Consider the following 20,735-nt stretch of genomic DNA (forward strand, 5'->3'; position numbering starts at 1 on the left):
GTGGGCAGGATGCAAGGGGCCGAGCCAGAGACAAGTAAAAGCGGGTGCTGTCCCCAGCTGGTCCCATCAGGCACGGCTGGGGCAGCCCCATGCCTCACAGCCCTCAGGGCAGTGGTGGGACCCAGTTCACGGGACGTGGGAGTTACGCGAGCCCGGCCTCGCGGGGGTGAGCAGCTCCCCTCCTCCACCCGCCTGTCCCGAGCGAGGGACCTCGGGCCTCAAAAAACGGCTTGGTGGGCCACATGGCAGTCTGCAGGCTGTATGTTGGACAAGCCTGATGTATACCAACTGGTTTGATATTAAGACAACTGGATATGTATTCTTGATTATATTTAATGCAAATATGTTGTTCAGGTTTATTGCATATGTGGTAATTTTGTTCATAATTTTTTAGGTATAAATTATGTTGACTTGTAAACATGTTTTTTGTACTACATTATTGACTTTCCATGTAATTCAGAAGTTACACGTAAATAGTTTAATAAACTAAGAAAACAAAAACTAATAAGAATTTTAAAACAAGTCATTTACATCCTTAAAATTCTGAGTGTGATACAGTATAGCCTGTCATAAAATCAGTTTTCTACTGATAACTGTATGAACTATATGGGCATCATTAATAAAGGAACTTAAAAACAAAGTGGAGAACATTATTGTGCTATTATGCAGTATCTATGGTGCACTCACATTTTGACTACAGTTCTAGTCTCCACATCTCAAAAAAGATGTAGTAGAATGGGGAAAGTGTACAGAGAAGGGCAATAAAAATGATCAGGGGTATGGAGCAGTTGGTGTACCAGGAGAGACTATAAAGGCTAGGACTCTTTAGTTAGGAAAGAAGGCTGAGGGAGAATAGGATAGAGGTCTATAAAATTATGAATGGTGTGGACAAAGTGAACAGGAAACTGTTATTCACCAAGTCCCAGAATATTAGAATTCAGAGGCACCCCCTGAAGTTAGCAGGAGACAGGTTTACCCTGAGAAGTGAGAGTACTATATTTTTTACACAGTGCATAGATAACTTGTGAATTCATTGCCACAGGAGATGGTAGAGGCAGATAGCATAGCCAGGTTCTAAAAGGGTCTGGACAAATTCATGGATGATAGATATTTTAATAGCTGTTGAACAGAATGGTTGGTGATCTTTACTCAGGCATATCTAAACCACTAGTGTTGGATGTCAGGAAGGGTAATGAATGAGGATAGATCACTCTAGATGGATCCAGTCCAGTTCAGTACTGTCTCGAAGGCATCCACTGCTGCAACTGTTAGAGACAGGATGCTGGGCTAGATGGACCACTGTTCTGACCCAGTATGGGACTTCTTATTTCTTAACTTTCTAAAGTACCATATTGATCTCATAATTAAATTATTCTAAATACTGGTCTTCACTTTTTCACAAAGATGTAACAGATGACAGGTGAGGCCTAGGGCCCCTATGATTGAAATTTTACTCTTTTTACAAAATACAGTAGTCTCAAAAATGTAGTCGCAATATGTTATATAGGCTGCTGCTGCTATTTTTGTTGCTATGTTTGCTAAATTATTTTTCTACTTTTCAAAATAAGGTAATTTGCTTTCTTTCTGCCATTTACTGTGAATGAGGCTCTCCTGTATATAATTTGTAATGATGTAAATAATGTAATATGCGTGCATATTATGGTGGGTTTTTATTGTTGTAAACGTCACCTTACCCTCTCCCTATTTTTGCATTACATTTTTATCAGGTCAAACGTGAAATTAAATTGTAATCAATTCAGAGTGGAGACCATGTCTTTTTGTTCTTTTGTTTGTTCTTTAAAGCACCAAAGATGACTTGAACACTATAGAAACAACTTATGAGCATTCTCATACTTGTGTGTATGAGTGAGAGGATAAAAAATCAGATGCAAGCATAGGAGGTTTTACAGAAGATATAGATAGAAGCAGTGTTTAGCAGTGCATCCTTTTTCTCATCAAATCTTTGGTATTCTGGGGAAAACATGGCATAGAAAAATTAATTATCTGGTGACCCTAGAGAAATTGTGAAATGCCATGTATAAGCTGATTCAGAGGTATTGTTTTCTTGTGTGTCTGTAAGAAAATGGTCAGAAAGCTGATATTTTCAGTGGATGAATAAAATAAATAATATTGTGTTTGATGGAATGTGACAGAGGATTAGACTAGTGTTCTCTGCCATGTAAGTCCAAGCCAAAGACTTTTGTTTTGAGAAGGAATAAAGCTTTGCAAGCGCTGACATTGTAAGACGGGCATTATCTGGGTAGAAGTAATCGGACTACTGTGTATTATAAGTGAAGTGAAGAAGATTGAACTAACTAGCACATTTCTGTTCAGTAGTTCCGAGGGATGCTATTTTTACAGAATAAAATATGAAATTAATGTTAAATATAAAGTTGTATTTCTTCTTCAGGGGAGCTGGTACAGCCAGGAAAATAAACTGTATTTTGCATGCATAGGGCAGTGCAGTTAGTCAGCCATATGGATGATTAAGAACAACTTGTAGAAATTTATGGTAGTGGAAAATAGGATGTTGCTTATGAGTTAATGTGGTCAAGGGCCAGTGCTATACGTCTTCTGGATTTGGTATTCCCAGTGAATGGCTTGCATGAAGGGTTTACAGGCCTGGGCATTTTATCTAGTCTGCCTGGAGTACTGAGACTAGGATTGGAGGCAAGAGTGGTCCTAGCTTGCCTGGAAACCCTGGTCACTGTGGATCTTTCATGGTGAGGCTGCTTAGGTTTGTTTTTTAGGATTGTGCTCCTTTAGCTGGCAGGTACTGTCATAGTGCCAGAGGCTGGGTGGCTTCTAGCTACCTGTTTTCCTTCTGTCTTATTTTGACTTCTACTTTTGTCTGTCTGCTTCCTCTTTGTTGCAGTGGAGGACAGAAAGGAGGAGTAGCCACTGCTCTTATTCACCTTTTCATTATAGAAGGCAGGTCTGGGTGGCACCTCTGAGACTAACAGGCTCAGAGGTATGAGCTTTTGTAGGTGATGGCCTATGCCGTCAAATGCTACTGTGCAATTCTGCCTTCCGCCTTCTACTTAACTTAAGACTCACTTGGCTGATTACGGCTCTCTTTTCCATAATAGAAGAGAATGACCTTGCTCTTATTAAAGGTCAGTGGGAGTTTTGCCATGGACTTTGACTTTAATATGGTCAGGAATAGACAAAGTGATTTTAAAAGGAAATTATTTTTACATGCTACATGTTTAAACATAATTTCCATCCAGGAAGAGTATACACCAACTGCAGAGACTTCCTGAGCCTGACAAAGGGTTTTTAAAGCTTGCTATAAAACTTTTTTCCAACTATTTAAGTTGGTCTAATAAGATACCATATTCACCCAAAGAACCTTGTCTGCCTATGTTAAACCATGGATCTCATTGCCATAAAACAGGAATGCTCAACCCCTGGCCCACAGGGGTTTGATGGTGTGGGAGCAGTGGCAGTGTTAATTGCCACTCTCCTGCTGCCAAATTTCTGGACCTGTGCATCAGCCCATGGGGCTACCCACATGTGGGGCCAGGCCCTGGTGAAGGGCCCAGGCTGAGCCAGTATGTGGTAGCATTTGGAGCATAGAGCCCAACCTTTTGCATTGACCCCAAATGGGATCCGGGCTACAGACTGGCCCCATACTGCTCATCTGGCCCACGGGGCCAAAAGGTTGGGCACCACTGCCATAAAACATCATTAAGCCTAAGGCAAGTCTTAAAAAAAGTCTCACCTTTTAAGTGATTATTATTTTTAATTTTTAATACTACATGTGTACTATTCTTGCAGTCTGAGGTATCCGACATCTCAAATGCGCTGTGTGCAGTTTTCTTTCCAGACCATTTCAGTTCAGCTTTAAAGAGTTTGAAAGAAACATAATGGTGCAATCAGATGTTAAACCGGATTGGCAGTAATGCATGTAAAATAGAATGTGGAAGGGATTAGAAGAATGATAGCTCACATTATTCATAAGAGATCTGAAACATGACTTGTGAAATGAAAAACTGCAGCTTGCTTTGTATGCATCTCCAGTTATGTAGCCTATCCTGCCTCTCTTGATATTTAGCTTGTAGTTTTCCCTTAGCATCTCAGTAACAGAATGGACCATTACAAAGGCACACTGCAATGCTTAACTATGTTATGATCACTGCCTCTCAATATGTTAAACCCAGGTTTTAATTACCAAACCTTTGCCCTGTTATGTTGTGTCCTTGAAGACTGTTTCTGAAGATGATTGAGATGATAAACTGGCTGTTCATTTACCTTATCTGATGGCTACTTAGTACTTGACTTAGCTTTTTTGTTTCTTTCACCCAAAGATCACAGTGTTCTCTAGGAACACAGTCGTACATTATGACCTATATGGAAAGAACACCAACCCCAGTGACTTCAGCAATTTACCCAGGCACATGCTGGATCAGGGCCTTGCATATTTTTATCATAGTCATTTGAAAATATACTGGATGATTGTCAGGTGACAGTAAAGGTGATTGTCAGCCACCAGCAACACATTAAATTTAAGGCGCCATACAGATGAGCCATGAAAATGTTCCACGTTCTTTGTGGAACATTTTCATTGCTTAGTCCCCATTTTGTGGTGCCTTAAATAAGGTGTATGTGTAGCACCCTTCCTAGTTATGCTGCAATTAACACACAAATCATGGCATAAATGTAATGTGTAGAGGGGACTTAAATGACTCAATGTCAGCATTCATGCAAGACAGAAAAAAAATACCAGGAAGAGATAGAAGGAGAGTCAAGCCTATTGGAAGCATTGTAAGATAGAATGGCAATCAAAAGGGAATGGATGTTTATAGCTATGACTGGTAAAAGAATGACAGTATCTGAATCAAAGACATCTCTTGTAGAAGTAGCAGCTCAATGGAGGCAGATGAAATTGAATTTTGGACTTTTTGAGTCCATTAATTTTATCAGATGAAATAGGGTTATGAATTACTTCTCGACTTCATACTGTTTCATATTTGCATACATTTTTCGTTTTGTTTTCCTTTTCCTATGGCAATTAGGTTGGTCCTGTCAGTTTATACCAGGCAACACATAGGTTAGCTCAATATAAGAGCAAGGGAAAATTGATTCTGGTGTTTCCCTCCCCTCTGGTTCCTTATGTTGTCTGTTAATGTAGCACAGTCTTTGAGGCAGGGGCCTGTCTTGCTCTGTATCTTCAAGATGCTTACCACACTGCAAAACTACTGCAAAAAATTAATTATACAGTATATGAAATGGAAAAGGCTTAATGTCTTTTAGAGATACCATGCTACTTAATAACCCTAGTTTTGCATAGCTGCAGGAATTTCTAAGACCTTTAGGGTTTGTGATGAACTGGAAGTTCTCTGATTTTTGTTTACCTTGGAAATCATTTACCTTCCAAATAAAAAATGTGGCTGAAAAGAACATAAGAATCACAAGAACATTTGGGTGCAGTGTAGTGGTGACTGATACATTGCTTTGGTTGAGTTATTTTTTTCTTGTCTAAACAATCCATTTTAAGGCCTTCAGACAGTTCATTTTGAACGACTGAGCTTTCATAGAAATATTTAGAAGTTATAATTCAACGAAGAACAAAAATTGCCTGAAGATATTTTTTTAATTTAATAAAGCTCCAAGCTGGCTTCCAACGTTGTGCAGTCTATAAAACTTCTAAAATCTAGAAAGTGGAACACCTAAAACTTATTTCAATTAAAAAAGTAGAGAACCTTGATTTAAATAACATGTTATTTATTTTGTATTTGGGAATTACAGTTTAACCATTATGGATATCCTATTTCCAGCAGACTGGAAAAGAAGAGATTAAATAACTCCAGTGAAGGAAGCAATCTTTCAATCTCCTAGCTGTCTTGCTTGAGTTGTCTTTTAATAGAAGTTTTGACACTTCTGTGAATCTCAGGTGGAGATTTGGAAAAAATTCTGATGTTAACTTTATTCCATGAACTAAAATTTATAAGTTCCACTGACAGGACTGTTGCTGACCCCAGAAAATGTGCTAGTAAATTTTATAATCTATTCTTAGAAAGATTCTGTCTCCTGAAATTCCTAGGGCCAACCCTGCAACCTGTATTTAGAAATGACTTTAATGGGATTTAAACAAAGGACTAAATGCTTTGCTTAATAGGGATGATATGCTAAATGAAATGCACATTAAAATGTTAAACAATGTTAATATTGGTGGGGACAGAACTGGGAAGAGGGGCACTTAGCTGGTTTGTGAATATGACAATTCTACTAATTGATTTTGAAAATGTTCCATCTTTGCAGACTCACTAGAGCCAACATAGGGAATAAAATCAGGGTAGTCTTAAATCATACAGGGCCTTCAAGCTAGAAAAATTCAAACATGGATGAGGCACAGGTTTTTAATAAAGGGTAATTAATCCTAGAAACTCAATTTCAGGAATGTTCTTTAAGTCAGGGTGGATATCTCTTTCTAAATGTTGCACTGAAACTCAAACAGAAGTTCTGGATTTAGTACAGAATTACTAGGTGACATTTTATAATCTGTATGCATTATGTACAAGGTCAGGCTGGACCAGTGGGGGCCAACCTTTTTGGCAGGCATGCCACAAATTAGCTCTGCACCATCCCCGAGTGCCACTCTGATCCCATTCTTCTGCCCAGTCTGTTTCTCTGCTTTCTGCTCCCTACTCTGTCCAATCTCCTATGCTTTCTGCTTCCTGCCCTATGTTCCCTGCCTGATCTCCTGCTCTGCTTTGTGCTTTCTGACATAGCTGCTGCTGTGTTGCCTTACCCATTCCTGATTGCTGCGTGCCACCCACGCATAGGCTGCTGGTGCCACTTGTAGCACTTGCACTCCAGACTAGCCACCCTTGGACTAGATAATCATAATAATCCCTTCTGTCCTTAACATCCTTATCCACATTGCCACCTGAAGTAGTTGGTCAATTATAAACCCAATGTACTTTTTAGACCAGATACTAAGATTCATAATTAACCAGTTTCAAATGTAGATGTTTTGAAGCCAGTAAATGAGGGTCTACTACTAAGGTTGCCCAACCATCATGCTATCTGCTCCTGGCTAATTATTTCCTTTTTTAATCAGCTGAAATATTTCAGCTGTTTCTGATAACAGGGCAGTGGAAAAATAAGTTATTTTTTCATTTTAAATTGTGGCCAACTTTTCTTTGAGAAGAAAGGTTAGCACCTCCCTGCCTTGGAGCAGGAGGTTAATACGTTGATAGGGGAGAGGCAGGAGGGAAAGTGCTTGTAGAAGGGAAAGCGTTGTCAGGGTTGTGCCTTTTTTTTTGCTTTCTTTTGAAACTCCTTCATTTTCAGTCCTCAAAGATAATCCTATCTATGTGTTCAATAGAATTTAATAGCTAAACATCTCTGAACCGTCCATCCTCCCTAAGCATGCTGGAGTCTCGTACAGCAACTAGTGCTGACCTGAACGGACAAGCGTGCACTTTTTCTACAGAACAAATCTGTATACAGGTTTCCCTCGCTTTATGCTGTACACGTGTTCCTGGAAAACGGTGCATGACTCAACCTCGTGTAAAGGGAACCCACTTCACAATGTAACAGATAGGGATATGTTCCAAGACCTCAACTGTATTGACCCCCAGACCCACTTCTACCACTTTTTCAAGACAGTTTTGGCACTCACCAACAGCAGACAGTACACACAAGCACAGGACACTACCATAATGAGGATGGCAACTACAGAAACATGTCAGACAACGAGCAAGGAACACAGATCCACACAGGAGACTATATTTTAGTGCTCATCACTCCCACAATGCCCCGCACAAAGCAGCTCTGACTGCAAGTTTCCGCCACACCAATTATATGAGAGTTAATTTACCTCACATATAATAAATTTTTGGTATAAAAAGGGTCATCTCATAAGAGAGAATTCACACATACAGAACCTGCATAAAACAAGGGAAACCTGTACTTCACTTGTGGGGCTGCATGGGCACCCAGGCAGACCAGAGGAGGAAACTGTCTGCTTCAAAGGCAGAGGGGACAAAAACCTGATGAAGGAAGGGTAAAGCGTCTGTTGGGACAAGGAGACTCATGGGGCAGGAGTGGAGGTAGTAGAGAAACTGGGATTGGTTGGTAAAGGAGACTGGGAGTGAGAAGGGAGAGAAGTCTGAGACTCAGGATTTGAGATGGGGAGGAGATATGTACTTGAATGCCATGTGAGGCTAGCGCTGATGCATGGTACGACAGGAACAGATGGGTGAGAAGAAAGGGGCTGGGAGCCAGAGGGAAGAATGGGGACCAGAGTGGGGGGAGACTGGGAACTGATTTGGTGTCTTGCTGAGATTGAATAAGGGAAGAGACTCTGTCCAACTGGATAAGGAGACTGGGACTAGGAGCCTGTATGAGGAAGAATTGGGGACAGGGTGAAGGGACACAAATCTGACAATTTGGTTATTTCCTAATGTGTGAGCATTTGACTTTTTTACCTTAATAATTTAACATGCATGTGTGTGTGTCATATGAAGTAACTGAATAGGACTAGACTAGGACGTACATGTCTCGCTATAGGTGTCTCTCTCCTGAGAGTCGCAATTAATTATTTTTATGCGCCCTCTCTAGCAGATCCCTGAATAAGGATGGCTCTATGTGATGGAAGGACTTCAATGATAACTATTTAGATTAGTCCCCACCAGACTTTTAAGTTAATGGGGCAGCTGGCATCACTTACTATAGCTCTGCTGTTGTCAGTTTACAGTAGCTGAGGGGTTTGCCCAAATCTGCAGGACTAGCTCATTTATTTTCAAATTACACAGGAAACTTAAATTTGCTGGAAGTTCCTTGTCTTTTATTGAAGCAAACAATAACCAAGCAGTTGCCTCAACTGACATTTCTCCTGAAATGATGAACCAAGAATTCAATGGGTATGTTGAGACTTAAACTGTATAATACAGATAATTACAGTCTTGCTGCTGCCAGATAACAAAAGAGTACATAATAATTTTGAGTAAGATATTCATACAGAAACCACTAATACTTTAAAATAAAAGCTTCTTACAAAGATTGCTTTGTGCATACAATTAAGAAAAATGTGTTTTCCCAACTCTTGTGTTTATACTGTTAATGCTATATTTTTTAATTTCAGAACAATGAACCTAAACAATACTTTACTGAAACAAGTGCTGGAAAGAAAACATGAGGTACTATGTATCCTGACAGAGAAGATAGTAACAACTAAAAAGTGCTTGATAACTGAACATATTCAGACAGAAGAGAAAATTGGTGGCATAGCAGGATTCAGCACAAAAGTTGTGAAGGTAAAAGGAAATTGTGTAACCCATAGACCATTTATCCAAGTACCACAGATCGCAGTTTCTTCAACTACATTCTTTATTTTAAAGTATTTGGCATTTTTGGTAACATTTTAAACTCTAGCAGTTACAGATGTTTCTCAGCATATATTCCTCATGTTACTTAATTGTAATTGATCAGAAAAGAAGCATGCCGTGCTATTTTTTTGTTTGTTTGTTTCCTAACTGGTTGAAAGTGCAAGCTCTTTTATGAACCTAGAATCTGGTTTCCATGAATACTATCATGTGGTTCAGTTTCTGTGAGCTTTCCTGCCAGTAAGAAAGCTTACACTTGTTAAAAGAAAGTGAATGTTAAAGGCCCATGAGAGTGGTTGAAACCAATTAATTTTAGAAAGTCAAGTGACTGTTCACAGAAAATGTTTTAGTATCCACCAAGCTCCACTGAGTCTAATGATCCCAGTGGCTTCACAGGAGGTTGTTAAAACATCTCCTGATATACTAGTCTAACAAACTGAGAAGAAATAAGCAAAATGAAAATATAAAGTATGTACAACAAATGCCTCCTGTTGTATATAGGGGAGTCTTCACTGACATAAAACTGGCAATGACAGTTCTATAGCTTCTGCCATTTTCATTATCCTGTTCCACCAAATTCTGTGCTGCCCATTGTAAAAACAGGGGCAAGATGAGCAGGAGATTTGGTAGGAGGAGAGGACAAAGCAAAGGAACATTGTGGTGAAGACCAGTTTTTCACTGCAGTCATGTTTCTGTGGGACTTTACATCAGCAGTATAAGTCAAAGAGGCTTTAACTGAAGATTTTAATTTGCTGGAGCTTATATTAAACTGGGTGCTTGAGAATCAGGGGGACTACTATCATTTCTTACCCTCCACTCTGCTGTTAAGCCTGAGCTTCACTGCAGTTGTTCAGTGGCTTAAGTCAAATAAATGTACTCTACGTGAACATGGTGGGAAATTACAATTTTTTTTCTCTAAACTAATCCCCCCCCCCCCCCCCGAGTTATCTTTTGTGCACAAGTTGTTTTATAGTTGAGTTGAATAAACAGTGGGAGAATATGTCCCTCAGGTTTCAGTGAGCGAAAACGGAAACATGATGAAGGATTCTAATGTGGTCTTAGAGATTCCTGCCCCTACCGCTATTGCATATGGTATCACTGAACTGTACATAAAGCATGATGGCCAGTTTGGTAAGTAGCATGTCCACCTTCTTTTGCATGTAGTCAGAAAGAGCTACCTCTTGCAAAATGTCTTTTCATTGATCTCTATAATAGGTCTAGAATATTACGGTGAAACAGATTTGTCTATTTTAGTGCAAATGTGATGGAGAAACAAAGTGTGGATCTGGTAGTTTGTCAATTTTCCTGACTTTCAGAAAATTTCTCCTCTATTTGCTCAGAGAAGTGACCATAACATGCTCTTGCTATGTTCTGTCAAATGCTTTAGATCAAATTTCCCCAGATTTCATGTAAATATTCATTGGATTGAGCTGGTGTGGTTGTCTTTTTTTGGTAAATCTCTTCCCAGTGCACTCCACCTGTACATAATTTATCACAGACACAAATGAGTTTTCTAAGGGAGATCTTCAAGATGGAGGAACCGAGAAATCATGGATAAAATGTATCGGAGATATATGGAGGGCATCTTTAAGATGCTATAAATCTATATAGTATCTCAGGTTGGGTCTGGATTAGGCTGTACATAATGCATCTAGATTGACTTCTGAACCATGGGGTGAATTGGTAGGGCCATAAGTAAGAAACTATCCTGTTTTTTGTGAACAGAACATTTTTTATCTAGAATTTTTCAGATATAATGAATGCGCAGACACTAGCGCGCTGTGAAATTTCACCAGGTGTTTTGTTTCAAAGCTGTTTTGACGTGTTTCGAGCTCGAAACAGGGAAATTGAAATGAAACAAAAGGCATCGAAACAGCTTTGAAGCGAAACAAGGGCACTTGGAAAGTTTAGAAACGTTTTGAGTTTTGAAGCCAGGCTTACTTGGCTTCAGCGCTGGTCCCAAGTGGCAGCGGCAGCCTCCTCTCATCCGGCGCACAGATCAGGGGGCCCACACCATTGGGAGGGCTGGGGGGCTGTGCCGGACTCCTCCCGGGGATGCGAGCCCCCGGATCTGCATGCTGGATGTGGAGCTGCCACTGCTGCTTGGAGCTGATGGCAGCACCATTTTTTCCTGGCACTGGGTGCAGGCTGTGCCCAGCACCGGTCCCAGTCAACAGCCTGAGCCTCCTCTCATGGGACGCACAGATCCAGGGGCTTGCACCCCTAGGAGGAGTCCGGCACAGTGTGGCACCCCTTCTGGGGGTGCGAGCCCCCGGATTTGCACCCCAGATGAGAGGAGGCTCAGGCTGCCTCCCACCAGGGACCAGTGCCCGCTGCTTACCGCCCTGCTTGGCTTCAGCCTCCCCACCCCCCCTTGGCCCACAGCCTGGTTGTGGCCCGCTTACTAGCCCTCCACCCAGCTGCGGCCCCCCCTGCAGCTTACCAGCAACATCAGACTTGCTCTTGGCCTTGGCCCACAGCCAGGGGGCAGTGCAGCTCGGCCCCAGCTGCCAGGTATCTGTGCGGCCTCTGCAACAGAGTACTGCTGTGGCCTGGCTCAGTGCGGTGCAGCGCGTGGCCGTGTGCTTTCAGGCAGCTCCAGGCTGTCACCCAGGGCTGCGCGCTGTTTGCAGGGACCACCGACCATACCAGCCAGGGTCCTATGCTCATATGCCCTGCACCATCCAGCCGGGCTACTTCTGTGCATGCAGGCCCCAGGCTGGTGTGGCCAGAGGTCCCTGCTCGCAGCCCCGGGTCACAGCTCGGAGTTGCTTAAAAGCACATGGCCGCACCGCGCCAAGCCGGGCTGCAGCAGCGCTCTGTGGCAGAGGTCACGCAGATACCTGGCAGATGGGGCCGAACCGCACTGCCCCTACCATGCAGAAGAGCTGTGCCACAGAACCAAGAGCATGGCTGCCGTTGCTGGTAAGCTGCGGGGGGGCTGCAGTCGGGCAGGGGGTGAGTGAGGAGCCCACAGCCGGGTGGCAGGGGGCGAGCGAGGACGTGCCGCCCCCTGGTAAGAGAGGCAGCCCGAGCCTCCTCTCATCTGGTGCACAGATCTGGGGAATCGCACCCCTGGGAGGGCTGCTGGGCTGTGTTGGACTCCTCCTGGGGATGTGAGCCCCTGGATCTGCGCCGGATGAGAGGAGGCTCAGGCTGCGGCAGCAGCAATTTTGTCTGGTGCTGGGCGCAGCCGATGCCCAGTGCTGGTCCCTGGTGGGAAAAGCAGCCTAAGCCTCCTCTCATCTGGGGCGCAGATCCAGGGGCTTGCAGCCCCGGGAGGGCTGCCAGGCTGTGCCAGACTCCTCCTGGGGGTGCGAGCCCCCAGATATGTGCCAGCTGAGAGGAGGCTCAGGTGGCAGCAGCAATCTTTTCTGGTGCTGGGCACAGGCTGTGCCCAGTTCTGCTCCCAGGTAGCAGTGGCATCCTCCTTGTATCCGTGGTTGGCCTGCACAGATCCGGGGGCCTGCATCCCCGGGAGGAGTCCAGCACAGCCCCACAGCCTTCCCAGGGGTGTGAGCCCCCAGATATGCACACCAGATGAGAGGAGGCTGCCGCTGCCAGGAAGTGTCAGGACTTTTGCTTTGAACGGTTTGAGGGGCAATTTCCCAGAAACCTCTGCACATATGTCCTCAGAAAGGGCTACCATCCCTGCAGTTTTCTTCTGAAACAGGCAAGAAATGACAACGTTTTAGGCATTTTCGTGATTCCTCGTTATAGCCTATGGGTGAAACAATTTCAGTGAAACAAAACAGGACAGTGCTTTGAAATGAAATGACGAAACGAAATACTGTCCCTTTTGAAATGGCGAAATGGACATTGAAACGAAACGATGGTGTTTCGCACAGCCCTAGCAGACACCCCTAAGGACATTCATTCATTCAGTAGACACTTTTCAGAGCAGGATTGCAATTTAAAGGTTACAACTCTGTTAGCTCCAACAAGTACTTAGGCATTGAACCAACATTGTATAATGGTTGTAGCTGGGAATCTCTACCTTAGAAAACTGCCAGTTGATAATTAATACACATGTGTTTTCATTGATCTTGTATTCTCATGCTGTCTCTTTCTCCACTATGGCAGGACCCTATTTTCTTATTTAATTATCTAATCCATCAGGCTTCATAAATAACATATGTCTTGTGTCATCTTTGTTTGTTTGAACAAATAAACCACGTCTTGCATTTTTTATTTTTTTTGTTATTACCTTTATCTCTCCTTTCCCTTTCCCTCAATGAGAAGAGAAATGCAAAGAAAAGCAGAAGGATCCATAGTGCATAATTATGGAATAATAACTTGCATGAAATGTTCCAATTGGGTTCTTTCTTACCCCTTAGAGTTAGTTCTTGGCTTGGGTTTTAAGACATGAAGGTTTATAAAGCTTATAAAAATGGACTTTTTAATATGAGTAGGGCCTCTTGGCCATAAAATGCCTATTCTTTTCTAAGTCCTACTATGCCCTTTATCACAGTGATTTTTTTTTTTTTATGTCTCTCTGATTTTGACAGGTTAATTGTCCAGTGTATATAAGAGCACTTCCTTTTTAAGACTTTAATTTTTTTGCCCTTTTAGTTTCTTTGTGAATCACCTCGTTCTGATAAAAGATAAATAGCAGCACCTGGCTAACTAGCTTTGTACCATTCATTATTCAAAAAAATATATACTTTTGACATAACTCCTCTTAAAACCCTCCTTTCTAAATTAGACACTCCTAACTTTTTCAGTCCCATGGGACACTCCTAACTTTTCCCATGGGAGTCTCTCTGCCTCTAATCATCTTTATTTCCCATCTCAGGTTCTCTTCTGTTTCTACCAGTACTTCTTAGGTAAGATAAGAACTGAAAGCAGCATGCTATGTGAGGGTGCAGCATTGATTATATATCACTATAGCACTATGATAGCAGTATGATGTTGAGGGTATATTCTGTATATATAAAGGGCTCAGTCTGTGTGTTTGTGTGTCTGTCTGTCTGTCTGTCCGTAAGGCTTTTGGCCAAGTGCTCACACGCTGCTGAGAGGGTGGCGGCGATTGTCTGCGTGGACCCAAGTTTGAGCCGCTGCTGGGGAAGTTTGTGGCAGCGGCAAACATGCCCTGGCTGCCCGAGAAGTGAGACTTTCCTATGCTTCCCTGCCGGAGGGCAAAGTGGGGGGTTCACGGTGGTAGTGCCCCCCTGCTGCCCATCCCTGACACCCCCCAGAGCAGCTGGCAGGGAGGGAGGGAGAGGAGTGGGTTGAAGGAGGCAAAGGTAGGGGGTCACGGTGGTGGCTGTTGTTGGGGCCGGGTGGCAGGGAGGGAGGGGAGCAGGAAGGGGGCCCCAACAACAGCTGGCAGGGAGGAGGAAGTGATGGGTGGGAGGGAGGCTGCACGGGCCTGTAGACACGGGGGGAAGTGAAGTGGGGGAGGGTCATCGTGGCGGCTGCTGTCAGGGCCGGGTGGCGGGGAGGGAAGGGGGGTCACAGTGGTGGTACTCCCCTGCCGCCCAGCCCTGGCAACAGCCAGCAGAGAGGGGGAGGCAGCGGGGAGGGAGGAAGGGGAGCAGGAAGTGGATGGGAGGTGGGAGGAAGCCCTGCTGTGAGGCAGGTGGGCAGGGGTAGGGAGCCCCAGCACCGGAGGTTGGAGGAGAAGGTGGTGGACAGAGTCTTTACACGGCCAGCCCCAAATGGTGAGCGGGGGTGGGGAGGGGGTGCCATCTAAACACTCCCTAAAATCCGTCATTCTTGATGAGCAGCTAGCTAGTATTTATATAATAGCACTATGATATTGAGTGTTTGGTTCTTTTCTTTTTTTTTCCTATAAAGGGTTGCACAGACCTAACTAGCTATATAAATAATTAATGGTAAGAGTAATGCAGACTTTCATAGCCTTGTATTTTCTTTTGAATCTAGTCCTATTATGGGGTTTAACAAAAGTGGATGTCATTTATTTTCGCATGATGCTGTGTATGTGTTCTTCTCATTAGCCTCCTTCTCCCATAAAGGGCAGTTAGTTTGTTAGCAGTATGTTCTGCCTTCAGAGTTTGTGAACAGCTCTTGTTAGCAGTAATGGAAGTAACACAAGTACACTGTTGTAAGAGCACAGACACCTGAGTCTCAAGTGTATTGGTTGCTGCCTTGGCTGGGTCTCATTACACTAGGAAGTAATTTAGTTTGTGGTATTCTTTTTCTAGCCCTTTGTAACTGGCTTTACTCTGTAAGGGGCTGTGCAGGTGTTAGCAATGGAAAAAATGTTTTTCCCTTTCTCTCTTTCTGTAGCAGAGATGTCTTCACCATCTCTCCATTTGAAAAGATGGACTGCTGTTGATGCTTTCCCATCTCATCTGAATGCCCTTAATTCAGTAAGACAGGCTGTTATAAGTGAGGGGAAGCTATATTTAGATTGTGAATGCAGTGCTTTTGAGCACTGTCCTTGATTGGGGGGCAGCTTACTTCTTTCATTGGCGTGCATTACTTTAAAACTCACTTTCTGCCTTTACTCTGTTTTTCTCATGCCATTCTGTGGCAAGGGAAATGGTCAGTATTTGGTTCAAAATCTTTGGTCTGTCCCAATAAATATAGAGAGGTAGTTAGCTGTGTTAGTCTAAAGTCAGATAGAAGGCAAAGTAGATCTGTACCTTATAGACTAATTCAGAGATGTATAATGTGAGCTTTCATGAGCCTGAGCTCACTAAATCAGATGAAGTGAGTTTGAGCTCCCAAAAGCTCATGCTATAAAGCTCTGATTTAGTTAGTCCATGAGGTGCAAATCTAGCCTGCCTTCTGCCAATAAATATGGTTGTCTGGAATTGTATGTACCTTACCCTCTTGGGCATGGTTTGGTGCTTAGAGCACAGGACTGGAAGTTGCTTGTCTGGTTCAGGTGTGGGATATTGTCTGTAAAGGACTTTGAAACTAGAGGTGGTTGGATAACAGGATCATTTCATGTGATGAGCCAGATTGTACCTTGTGACCTGGAGGGAGAAGGAATTATCCGCTACATATGAATCTCTTCTCAGCCCTCTTTGGGATACTATTTGTTCTTCCTCTAGAGCAGGGGCTCCCAAAGTTTTTATGCTGCGGCAAACCACGGCCCAGCAGTCACAGCTGACCATGGCCGGAATTTCTGCCTGTGCTGCTGCAGGCCCTGCAGAAGGAGCCGTGGCCTCTCTGCCTAGCTCTGGGGGGCTGTGGTTTGCCAGTCCGTGGCCACTTCTGGTCCAGCAGCCGACCTGCTGCGGCCTGGCACTGGGCCATGGCCTGGGGATTGAGAACCTCTGCTCTAGAGGACCCCATATAGGGTTCTCTGTGGAGTAGGGATCTGTGTGGGGGAGGGGGGACCCCAAAATGAGTGAGATAAAAGGATGCATATTATTCCTTCATGAACTCATAACAACTAGCTAGGAAAAATAAGGCAGCCTCCACAGAGGATGGGGGACCACTTTGAAGGGTGGAACAGGAAGCATCTCTCCTAAGTCTGTAATGCAGCATGGGAGCTACACCACCACTGACCTGGGTTGGCCTTGCCTTTGACAGGGCCCAGGGAGGAACCGGTGGCCTCTTTTCCTTTCTAAGAGCTAAGGGGCCAGTGATAAAAGACCAGTGAAAAGATCTATGAGGGATCCTCTTAGAGTCTGTAGGGTTTTTCTGACTTGTAGCACTCTCACATGTAGGAGAGTCTGACTCTGTGTGGCTGGCCACACACCATTCACCAGGGCCATGGGTCATTCCCACACCAGTCATCTGGTGCATGGAGTTGGATGAATTTGACACATCTGATATATGGAATGCAAGTTTTCAGCATCCATGAAGAGCTTTGCTTTTCCATCAGGCCTCTTCCTTTCTGGACATATACTGAATCTGTTTAATCAATCCAGAAAAACTTGTGTCAAACTACTGTATCTACTTGGTAACTGCCACTTCCATTTATGCCTCAGGATGTATATCTTTGCACTGTGCTTTTTAGTGACTCACAATGTGTACTTCATTCATGTAGACAGTGCCTGTTAATCTTTTTCTTTCTATCTATAAAAGATGAGATGCATATGTGTGTATGTCCAGGAAAACTAGTTTACATCAGAAATGATGCTTGATATTTGCTTTGGTACCCTCATGTGGTTTGTTTATTCTTATGTGTTTCAAATTACAGAATTCTGCCTGCTAAATGGACAACAAGGAGGTTTTCAAAGAGAAAACATAGCAGGCTCTTCTTACCCCCATTCAGTACTATTCAGAGACACCTCCTTTTTCTATCAGCCAGATGCTGTTGATAGTGCGAGACATTCTGGGGATGAAAATACTATTCCAAGTGATGCTTCCTTAAGTGTACTGAAACAAGGTATTACCAGAAATACTTTATTTGATTGCACTACACTTCATTTCTCCCTTATATTACTAGTTAAGCAATTTAATAGAAGGAGATATTTTTGCAAAATATTACATAGAAATTGCTGGCACATTTGAATAGCCACTATCAGGAATTCCTTGGTGAACACTTAGAAACAATCAAAAGACATTTAGCACTGAAATGAACATATGTGGAGAGCTGGCTGTACCCTCAAAGCATATGGAATGCCTTTTTTGTAAACAAAATCTTATGTATTTTTTCTTTTGCATCGGTGTTGTTATATTCTAGCTACACTGCATGAGATTCATAGTGATTTATGTCTTTACTTGTTTAGTAATAATATGAGAAATGTATATTGGGTATAAACATTCTCAATAAAGCTTATATTTCTGAAAACACAGCCCCCTTTTTCTTCTCTGTGAATATCATTGTGTTTTGAGAAACTTGGAAGAAATTGGAGGTAAACAGTAGGGTTAAATTCCATTGTGATTTAAATGGAAGTACAAATTACATGCTGGTAAGTAGTGTAAATGGCTAGGCATAACTTACTGACTGAGGTGGTGAAAGGGGTAGGATTGTAGCAAGGAAAGCAACCAAAAATGAGGAGGAAGATGGGGTAATATAAAGCAGGCCTCCAATCTTTATATTGTATTTCCTGTTGATACTTACTGCAGATCTGTCCTTGTGTCCATTTCTACAATGTGTTGCTTTTTATGCCACCTATGAATGTGGCCCTGCATTCACAGATTAGTCAATAGACTAACTGTGACCAAAATAGCCATTTTGTTGTCTGGAATAAAACATATACTTCTCTAGTTTTAGACTTGAGTGAGGGAAATAAATGCATCTCTTTGTATGGCCAAATAACACTTTGTGTGTGAAGGATGGCTATATGTCACTGTTATTTTTTTAGCTTAAAACCCCACTGTGTCTATTGTTCTTACAGATTTGTCGTTCTACTTTATTTGATTGACTTACTGTCTTCACAAAATGGTTTTAAAAACTGGTATATTGAAATGATTTACAGTTAGTTACCCCTACAGCATTGTGACAATATTTGATTTTGTAATTATATGGTTGTATTGTATGTAGAGGCACTACTGTAATTTCAATAGCTTTATTATTTTTATGTGAAATATATATATTTTAAGGGGCTGTATTTCTTGTGTGAAGGGAATTTATTCTAAAAATAACATGAAGCATCTCCAACCCCTAAAATTCTGCTGATGGGTGAAGTAAGTGTTGGCTTATTGATAATTAGTAGTCATAAAACATCCTGGCTTCATGCTTCAGTTACATTGTGAAGGATGGAGTCCAGTGAGGTCTCTGTGGAGTTTCTAATCTATGCATTGTAATAGATTAAATATTTTAAATAAGAATAAATGGGTCCTCTTGCATTTTATAAAAAGATGCCTTTTTTGGTCAAAGAAGAAAAGGGTATACATGAATATTTAATATGAAGTCTTTTAAGTCTGTCAAAATACGAGGACAATAAGAACTTAGCATCACCATCTGAATTTTTAATTCTGAATATGAATTAATACCACTAGGCTTGGTAAGTCATAAAGTTAGATCTTAATATGAACCAGTTAAGAAATAAAATCCACTGTCCTGAGATGTAAGATTAGGTAATAGAAATATACATTGTGCCTTAAAAAGAAACATTCTTTGCAGATTTATGAACAGGTTTCATATAAGAAACAATTAAATAATAATACTGAATGTTAATTCCTGATATCAGTGTTTATTTGCATTGACAATTAACTGGGAATGATCACTATAAAGCACATTTGGAGTCAAATATGTCCCAGTATTTCATTAGAAATTATACAGACAGAAATTACAGTATTAAGTTGTGGTGATTAAACAGGTATTCAAGTCTCTCAGTTTATTTGCTTTTACTGGCATTTGAAGGAGTCATGAGTTTAACAATATACTTCTTTATTGGACAGGCATATCGGTGTTAAAAACCCAATTCCAGCCTTTTGTGAAGTTATCAGATGACAAGCAAGGGGCTTTATATAAAACCCTCTATGAAATCTTATATCATGATGAACTGGTGACTGTACTGGAGGATATGGTAAGACGACAAGACTTTTTTAAAATTATTTTTAATAGAGCTGATACTGTCCATTACTCAAACTTTGTTTTTTTATAAATTAGTTTTTTAATTTGTTCCTCTGCTTCCAGGTAAATAATATTCGTATGGGAGACAAACCAAAGTTGATGGAACTGAAGGAGCTAAAACCTGCACAGCAGCAAGATGTAGCAGACTTTCTGCAGCTGGTAGGGTACAGTTTACAGAATGGGCTGTTGTTACAGGAAGAGCAAAGACTCTTCTCAGCTGCTCACCTCTTGATCAGTGCTGTAGCAGGTATGTCACAAATGGAACAATTAGCAACTTTTCCATTTAGAAGTTTCCCTGGTGTAGAGTTTAAATGTTTTCCTTTTAGGTAATTATAACAGTTGTGAGAGGTCATGTAATTCTCTCTTTCACTCGCATAGAGATGTGATTGAATGTAGGGGTTTGTAATCTTGACTAAATATTAAATTAAAACCTCAATCTCTGCATATTTTTACAAGTAAAATCTCTCATTCCCATGGAAATCATTTCACCCAAAGGACCATTGAACCCAAACTTTTTCATTCAGTTTTGTTAACTGATTATTGTTCTCATTGTTCCTTGGACTTTTCACATCTTGTCCTGGCTAAAGATTGCACAGTAGGTGCTGTTATCCTCATGTGCTAAATCTATGGCTTATGTTGTTGAATACAAACTATATTTAGCAAAAAGTAAATTTAACACATAGACATTGCAATTAGAGGGATGGTTGTGCAACCACAGAAAAAGGAAATTAAATCCAAATGTCAAACAAATGCCATCTTCACAATGTACTTGGCACCACAACTTTAATTAAAAACCACCTGCAAATACAAGTCAGTCTTTTTTCCCCTCCATCTCTCTTGTATAGAAAAAAAAATGCTTCATTACATTAAGGGAAGTATTGAAAGGAAGTTAAGTTAAGTTACTGTGTTACAGTAGGTAAATAGGTAAATATTTTGCACTGTAGAATAGGGTG

At 41.9% G+C, this 20,735-nt stretch overlaps 1 protein-coding gene across 17 annotated transcripts in view; it reads left to right on the top strand.

Annotated features, from left to right (window-relative positions):
• Positions 1–20,735, top strand: part of GSDME (gasdermin E) — a 99,177-nt gene that overhangs the window by 11,396 nt on the left and 67,046 nt on the right. For all 17 annotated transcript variants that reach the window (XR_009462621.1, XM_059728911.1, XM_059728909.1 and 14 more), the window contains 5 exons: positions 9,095–9,266; positions 10,346–10,466; positions 17,458–17,646; positions 19,608–19,735; positions 19,846–20,029. Coding sequence is in view for 16 of the 17 variants with exons in the window: in XM_059728911.1 (XP_059584894.1) it covers positions 9,095–9,266; positions 10,346–10,466; positions 17,458–17,646; positions 19,608–19,735; positions 19,846–20,029 (794 nt within the window). In the remaining variant the exon portion in view is untranslated. The remainder of the gene's footprint in view (positions 1–9,094; positions 9,267–10,345; positions 10,467–17,457; positions 17,647–19,607; positions 19,736–19,845; positions 20,030–20,735) is intronic.

This window comes from Alligator mississippiensis, chromosome 5, assembly GCF_030867095.1.
Source record: "Alligator mississippiensis isolate rAllMis1 chromosome 5, rAllMis1, whole genome shotgun sequence".
Lineage (NCBI taxonomy): Eukaryota > Metazoa > Chordata > Crocodylia > Alligatoridae > Alligator > Alligator mississippiensis.